This window comes from Ochotona princeps, chromosome 33 (assembly GCF_030435755.1).
Source record: "Ochotona princeps isolate mOchPri1 chromosome 33, mOchPri1.hap1, whole genome shotgun sequence".
Classification (NCBI taxonomy): Eukaryota; Metazoa; Chordata; class Mammalia; order Lagomorpha; family Ochotonidae; genus Ochotona; species Ochotona princeps.
The window spans coordinates 2,208,591-2,216,405 of NC_080864.1; the positions used below are offsets into that span (position 1 = coordinate 2,208,591).

At 62.3% G+C, this 7,815-nt stretch overlaps 1 protein-coding gene across 1 annotated transcript; it reads left to right on the forward strand.

Moving 5' to 3' along the window:
• Nucleotides 1-4,020: 4,020 nt before the first annotated feature.
• DNAJB1 (DnaJ heat shock protein family (Hsp40) member B1) lies at nt 4,021-6,391 on the forward strand. Its single transcript, XM_012929998.3, has 3 exons — nt 4,021-4,337; nt 5,494-6,062; nt 6,148-6,391. Exons 1-3 carry the CDS (start codon nt 4,127-4,129, stop codon nt 6,376-6,378), a joined length of 1,011 nt encoding a protein of 336 aa, XP_012785452.2. The 5' UTR covers nt 4,021-4,126; the 3' UTR covers nt 6,379-6,391.
• Nucleotides 6,392-7,815: the final 1,424 nt, after the last annotated feature.

The window sequence follows — 7,815 nt, forward strand, 5'->3', positions numbered from 1 at the left end:
CCCTGCTGGTGGGCGGGGATCCAAAAAAGGAGGGGCTAGGCCGGCCACCAATCAGACGGGCCGCGCGCGCCCCTGGGTTCCGCCCCGTCGCGTCGTTGCTGTGGAAACCAAAGGACGCGGCGACGGTTCCGCCGAGCCGAGAGGGGGCGGGAGCAGGACGATGAGTGACAGAGGGCAGCCTGCACATGGCGGAGCTGGGGTGACGGCGGCGCGGTGGCGCTGCGAGGGTCTCCCCAGCCCGCGCGGGCCCAGGGACTCTGACAGGAGTGAGCAACAAGGAAAGGGGTCCCCCCAGCCTCACTGGGGCCGTGGGCGCTCAGCCACCGCACCTGGAGGTGGCCACTTGCGGCTCTAGAGGCCCAGTGTTTAGGGACAGGGGAGACAGAGAGCTTCCTTGGGCTGCTGGTTTAATCCCCCCAGATGGCTGCAGCTCCACCGGGTCTCGCACGTAGGTGGCCGGGACCCTAGTGCATGCATGGGTCATTCTTTTATGTTGGCCGTCGCACATCCTGCGGAAAGCTGGCCCCGCAGGCGGGGACTGAACCCACAGTGCAGCCTCCTTCCCTGCCTCGTTGATGTGCCATGGCCGGGGGGGGGGCGTGGGTTCTGTCCAGTACTAGGAGGTGTGGCGGCCCCTGGCTCCCTCCTGCAGGTCAGGCCCTGCCGCCGAAAGTGAGCAGCCTGGCACCGCCGCAGACTCATGGCCAGCCCTTACAGGTAGATGAGGCATGGCTGGGTGGCGCCAGGGTGAGTCATCCCTGCCCAGTTCTGGAAGCTTCTGCAGCTCCTGCCCTGGGTGGGGAGGTGGGGAGCATCCTTGTCTCCGGGCAAAGGCCATCCAGGCTGTGGTCTAATAGGCTGCTGCGTCGGGCCCCCGGCCAGGCTGACTGGGCAAACCAGGTAAAAAGATACAAGGGGTTGTGGTTACAAGTACGTACATTTTTTTCCTATAGAAATAAAAGAAAGTCTTTGCGTCACTGAGTAAGGAAGATGCTGAAGCGGTTAGCGCACGCATTTGCCGGAGGAGGAAGCCTTTGTCTTGTGATTTTTTTAAAAAAGACTTATTTGATTTTATTGTAAAGTCAGATACAAAGAGAGAAGGAGACACAGAGAGAAAGATCTCCCATCTGCTGATTCGCTCCCTAAACAGCTGCAACGGTCAGAGCTACACCGATCCAAAGCCAGGAGCCAGGAGCCTCTTCCAGGTCTCCCATGCGGATGCAGGGTCCCGAGGTGTTAGGCCATCCTGGACTGTTTTCCCAGGCCACAGGGACCTGCACCTGTGTGGGAGACCTAGAGGAAGCCTCTGGCTCCTAGCAACAGATCAGCTCAGCTCCGGCCATTGCAGCCACTTTGGGAGTGAATCAGTGTCTGTTCTTCTCACTGTACAATCTGACTTTCCAATAAAAGTTAAAAATTACTTTTACTGTAAAGTCAGATTTATATAGAGAAGGAAAGACAGATCTTCCAACTACTAGCTCACGCAACGGCCAAAGCTCAGGCAGTCCGAAGCCGGGAGCCAGGAGCCTCTTCCGGGTCTCCCACGCGGGTGCAGGGTCCCAAGGCTTTGGGCCGTTCTCCACTGCTTTCCCAGGCCACAGGCAGGGAGCTGGATGGGAAGTGGAGCAGCCGGGACATGAACCGGTGTGAAGTCCGGTGGGATACTTGCGCTTGAGGCAGAACATTCACTTGTGGAGCCTTTGGAGCCTCGCTGCCTTTTAAATCAACACGGAAAACGGCCCGTGGCAGAATCAACGCCCCCACCTTCAGCACAGGGCTTGAGAAAGAAGCTCTGCACGCTCACTAGCCCCGACTTGCCTGGCTGAGTCTCCCCTTCCCTCACCCGGATCTGGGGCAGCTCCTTCACACACCCGGCCAATGAGCCGCATCTGGGTGAGACCCAGGGCGCTAGGAAAGATTTATTTTTGTCAAAACTCAGATATACAGAAAGGAGGAGAGACAAAGAGGAAGACCTTCTGTCTGATGATGCACTCCCCAAGTGGCCGCAATGGCCGGATCTGAGCTCCAAAGCCTGGAGTTTCTTCTAGGTCTCCCAAGTGGGTTCAGGGTGCAGGATCCCAAGGTCCTGGGGCTGTCCTTGACTGCTTTCCCCGACCACAAGCAGGGAGCTGGATGGGAAGTGGGACCCACCGGAGGGCGCCCATGTGGGATCCCTGAGTGCGCAAGGCACACAGCTGCCAGGCTCGGCCCTCCTGTGCTGTTTTCTTTACAGTTGGTAATAACAAGGGACTTGTTGCCACTAGCTCAGCTCATGCCAGGAGGATCCACCAGGCTCCATGGCTGAGTGAATTGGTCATTGTGCTGGGGGACCCAGGCCGGCTGGAGCCTGCCAGACACAAAAGTCCCGCGCCCTGGCCATCAGCTGACTGCACAAAGGCGGTCTGCGGGCCTGGAATGGGAGGAGATCAGCTCGGGGTTCCATGGGGCAAGAGGGCAGGGCCGAGGGGTGGCAAAGGAAAGAGGAATTCTTTCCCTCCGTCATCCCGTCATCCCGTGAGGAGCTTCTTCTGCATAGCAGGTGTCCAGAGAGGATGAGGAGGATTGGGTCCCTGCTGAGAGATTGGGAGGGCCAGCAGAGCCCGTCTTGAGGTCTCTGGAATGTTCTGAGCCAGGGGTCCATGGGAGAGATACTTGTTAAAATCTGGATGCGCAGGGGCTCGGCGTGATGGCTCAACTAGCTAATCCTCCACCTCCAAGCTCCGTAACCCTGGTTCATCCCCCACCCCCACTGCTCCACTTCCCATCCAGCTCTCTGCCTGTGGCCTGGGAAAGCAGTGGAGAACGGCCCAAAGCCTTGGGACCCTGCACCCATGTGGGAGACCCGAAGACTCTCAACTCCAGCCATTGAGGCTATTTGGGGAGTGAATCAGTGGGTGGCAATTTTTTCTCTTTGTCTTTCCTTTACTCTGTAAAACTCTGACTTTCCAATAAAAATAAATACTAAAGACAGAATTACATAGTTCAACCTTGGCGCACCGCTCTGTAGTTCTCTCCATGTCAACCTGAGTCCACATACACCATGAGTGGCTAGTGGGTGTCCAACCCCAACCCCTGTCCTCCAGCCAGCATGTGTCCTGCCTGACCCAGGGTCCTTCCTGATTTAGTTTCCTGTGGGTGGGCGGGTGTGGGAGTGAGCAGACTGGTGGCATGGCAGAACAAGGCCATAATGGCCCTTTTTCTTAGCCATCAGGCTCGTTTCTGCTCTGGCACTGCCAGGAAGTGGGTGCCTCAGCCGCTTCTCAAGGTCACTTCTTCCACATGGGGGGGCCACAAATGCTGACCACAAAGCCGCATGAGGCAGGTGCACCTGCCATCCACACACTACAGGCGGGGGGGGGGGGGGCGGTCAGCGAGGTCTGACCACAGGCGAGCCCAATGAGATCACATCGTCCATGGAAGAAAAGCAGCAGTGGGAAGCAAGCAGAACAGCCAGGACTGGGAAAGGAGTGCGTGAAGGCCCTGGCCCAGCCTCAGCTCCTGCAGGCATTGGAGGAGCAAACCTCTGATGTTCCAATAAAATGGAGTCAATAATAATCACCTTTTTAAAAAGCCAGAAAGCAGGACTCTCAGGCTGTAGGCCTGTAGGAGGGGATGATGGGCCTGATGGAGGCTTCGGACTGGACACCCACACAGGACGCGAGCTTAGGGCAGCCCAGACTGGAGTGACACGGGGCAGCAGCAGGGAGACAAGCACCTTTATATCAGCGGGACAGGGGCGGGGCTTCACGAGGGGAGGGGCTCCTGACGGCCCCGCCCCTCTCCTGAGTTCCGCCCCCCGGTCCGCAGTCGGGCCGCTCTCACCTGTCAAGGACCCGGCCCGAATGGAAGCGAGCGATTGGCTCTCCGCGGGTGGTGGGCGGGGCCCTCGGCCGGCCAATGCGCGCGCCGGCGGGGAGGCGTTGCCGGGAAGGGCGGCCGTTGGCGGCGCGGCCCCGCCCCGGAAGTGCGCGTCACGGGTGCGGGCTTCGGCGATTGGGTGGCTGGGCGCGAGGGGGCGGGCGGGGCGGAAGGTTCTGGACGGGGCTGGCGGGCTCTGGAAGCTTCCGCCGGGCGGATATATAGAGTCGGGCCGGGCGGCGGCGGCGGAGCCGGGAGGGCGGGCGCCATGGGCAAGGACTACTACCAGACGCTGGGCCTGTCCCGCGGCGCGTCGGACGAGGAGGTGAAGCGCGCCTACCGCCGCCAGGCGCTGCGCTACCACCCGGACAAGAACAAGGAGCCGGGCGCCGAGGAGCGCTTCAAGGAGATCGCCGAGGCCTACGACGTGCTCAGCGACCCGCGCAAGCGCGAGATCTTCGACCGGCTCGGGGAGGAGGGTGCGTGCGCGGGCGCCGTGGGCCGGGTGCAGGGGTGCGGGGGTGCGGGAGATGGCGGGGTGCGGGGGATGTCGGGGTGTGGCAGTGTCAGGTGTGGAGACATGGGGGTGTTGGTGCAGGGGTGTCCAATTGTTAGGGTGCAGGGGAATGTCCTGGTGTGGAGGTGCGGGAGGTGCTCGGGTGTGGGGGGTGAGGGAGATGTCGGGGTGCGGGGGATGTCCGGGTGTGGCAGTGTCAGGTATGGAGACATGGGTGTGTTGGTGCAGGGGTGTCCAGGTGTCAGGGGAGTGGTGTCAAGAATGCAGGAAGCAGGGTTCCCCGGGTGCGGGGGGAGGGGTGTCAAGTTGTCAGGATGTCCGGGTGTGGGGATGTCGGAGTGTAGGAGTGTCAGGGTGCAGCGCGGGGTGGGCAGGATCTCAGGGTAGAGCTGGGAGAGCCTCCGCCCTGGCCTGGGCAGCCTGGAGGTGGGGTCCCCCCTAAGGGAGGAGGAGCCCTGACTGCTCATCGGCCCCTCCCTGGGGCCTGCCCCTGGGTGTGGGGCAGGTGGGGACCGCCCCTGTCCGTGACTCATTGGCTCTTGCGCCTGAATGCTGGGAAAGGGCTGGGCTCGTGCTGCCAGGACCTCCGTGGGTTGTGGGTGCCGGCCTTTCCCTCTCTACCTGCTGCCCCGACACAGTCCTGGGGGACCAGGCAGGCCTCTGGAGCAGTGGCTCAGTGGAGGAGTGGCGGGGCCTGGGTGGGAGGATGGTCCGTGGAGGAGTGGCGGGGCCTGGGTGGGAGGACGGGTCCGTGGAGGAGTGGCGGGGCCTGGTGGGAGGACGGTCCGTGGAGGAGTGGCGGGGCCTGGTGGGAGGACGGTCCGTGGAGGAGTGGCGGGGCCTGGTGGGAGGACGGTCCGTGGAGGAGTGGCGGGGCCTGGGTGGGAGGACGGTCCGTGGTGGAGTGGCGGGGCCTGGTGGAAGGACGGTCTGGCTGGCACCTGCCGCCATCCAGAGAGCTCCAGCGCTCTGGCCTGTCCTGCCTGTGTCTCAGGGGTCTGGGTGTGCTGCAGTGGAAGCTTGGCCTGGGACCCTGAGCCCCCCACGGCTGGTCCCAGGCCCCAGGGAGGGGCTCCTGGCTGCCGGCTCAGCACCCCATGCGCCCTTTCGCCTTCCAGGCCTCAAGGGCGGAGGCCCCAGCGGCGGTGGCGGGGCCAACGGGACCTCTTTCAGCTACACATTCCATGGAGACCCTCACGCCATGTTCGCCGAGCTCTTCGGCGGCCGAAACCCCTTCGACACGTTCTTCAGCCAGCGCAACGGCGAGGAAGGCATGGACATTGATGACCCCTTCGCCGGCCTCCCCATGGGCATGGGCGGCTTCCCCAGCTTCGGCCGCTCCCGCCCGGCCCAGGAGCCCACGCGCAAGAAGCAAGATCCGCCCGTGACCCACGACCTGCGGGTCTCCCTGGAAGAGATCTACAGCGGCTGCACCAAGAAGATGAAGATCTCCCACAAGCGGCTGAACCCCGACGGCAGGAGCACCCGCAGCGAGGACAAGATCCTGACGATCGAGGTGAAGAAGGGCTGGAAGGAGGGCACCAAGATCACCTTCCCCAAGGAGGGCGACCAGACCTCCAGCAACATCCCCGCCGACATCGTGTTCGTGCTCCGGGACAAGCCCCACAACATCTTCAAGAGGGACGGCTCGGACGTCATCTACCCGGCCAGGATCAGCCTGCGGGAGGTAGGGCGGGGCCCCAGGCTGGGAGCGGGGCGGCGGGGCTCTGGGGGCCGCAGGAGCCCCTCTCACTGCACCCCCTTCTCCCCAGGCGCTGTGTGGCTGCACGGTGAACGTCCCCACTCTGGACGGCAGGACCATCCCCGTGGTGTTCAAAGATGTCATCAGGCCTGGCATGCGGCGGAAAGTCCCGGGCGAAGGCCTGCCCCTCCCCAAGACCCCCGAGAAACGCGGGGACCTGATCATCGAGTTCGAAGTCATCTTCCCCGAAAGAATTCCCCAGACGTCGAGAACCGTGCTGGAGCAGGTGCTGCCCGTCTAACCGCCCCGGCCTCCCTGGGACCACTGCCCGCCCTCGCTCTTGCCCTCGCTCTCGCGGCCGGGACGGGCGGGAGGGCTCGCTCGGGAGCGCTCGCACTGCTCAGTGTTGTCCAGAGAATATATTACAATCTTTCAAAGTCTGCGCCGGCCTAAAGTGGTTTTTCCAGCGGTAGGGCGGCCCACCCGCCTGCCCCTCGGGGTCCTGCCCCCTGCTCCAGTCCCAGGGCCCCGAGGCAGACCCGCAGCTGGACTCGCCCCATCCTCGGGGTCCCCAGGGTCTGTGACAGTGGCGCTGGCGTGTTGGCCCCTTCTCATCTCCCGCCCCACGCATCCCCCCCGCGACCCCACACCTCCACACGAGGAGCCCTACCTGCCCCGGAGCCGCGCGCAGACACCTGCAGAACTGCCGGGCCGCGCCCACAGCAATACCTCCTGCCAGCGGGACCAAGCTGGCCGCAGCCGCAGCTGGGCACGGTGCCGCCGGCCCAGCCCTGGCCAGCACTCCTCCATGGGACCGTGTCTCCCAGGGCCCCTGAACCCCGTTTTTGTTGAACAGACTCTGGACTATTTGATTTTTGGGGTTTTGTTTTTGTTTTCAAAAGGATCTGATCCTTTTGAATTTTGCACAGCCCTAGGTAAATATATCTGTATATATATAATCCCTTTTGATAAAAGGGCCTTTGCTTCTGATTGTAGGAGCACTGTGGAACACGTGTAAATATGTTTTTTAATAAGTCCATGTAAAGTCAGTGTGCACCCCACGGGCCCAGCCCCCGGGAGCCGCCCCGTCTGTGCAAGCCGGGGGAGTGGGGAGGCCTCGGGGGCCAGCCTGGTGCTCAGACCTGTAGACTCATTGTTCAGTTCACCAGCTGCCGACCTGCGAGACCAAAGTGTGTGACCAAAGTGTGTGACTTGTCCGTGCGCAGCGATGATGGCATTAAAGACTGCTAACCCTCCGGGCAGCGGCCTGCGACTCTGTTTGGGGCTCTAGGTGGGATGGGGGCGGTGGGGCCGGGCCCGCTGCCAAGGGCAGCCAGGCAGGAGGGCGGGTGCCCGGGTGGGGAAGGGTTGCCCCTGCGTGGGCAAGATAAGCCTTGGGTCTGAAGCTGCTGGGCCAACAGTCTCGGTGCTGCTGGTTTGGGGTTTTTGGTGAAGTCTGGGGCCAGAGTGGAAAGGGTGGGGCTGGTGGTTGGCTGTAAAACACACACACACACACACCCGCCACATGTCAGAACTAAATACAGCCAACCGCCCCGCCCTGGAAAGGACCCACTTCCTGCCCTGGCTTTAGTTGTAACTTTGTGTTTAAGGAGCTGGTTCTGCTTTGAGGTGAGTAATTACAAAGGATGACTTGCTACTTTGTAGACTCAGGTGGAAACAAAGTGGCCCGCGGCGGTTTAGGGACCTGGCTTAGGGGCCGCAGCTTAGGGACCCTAGG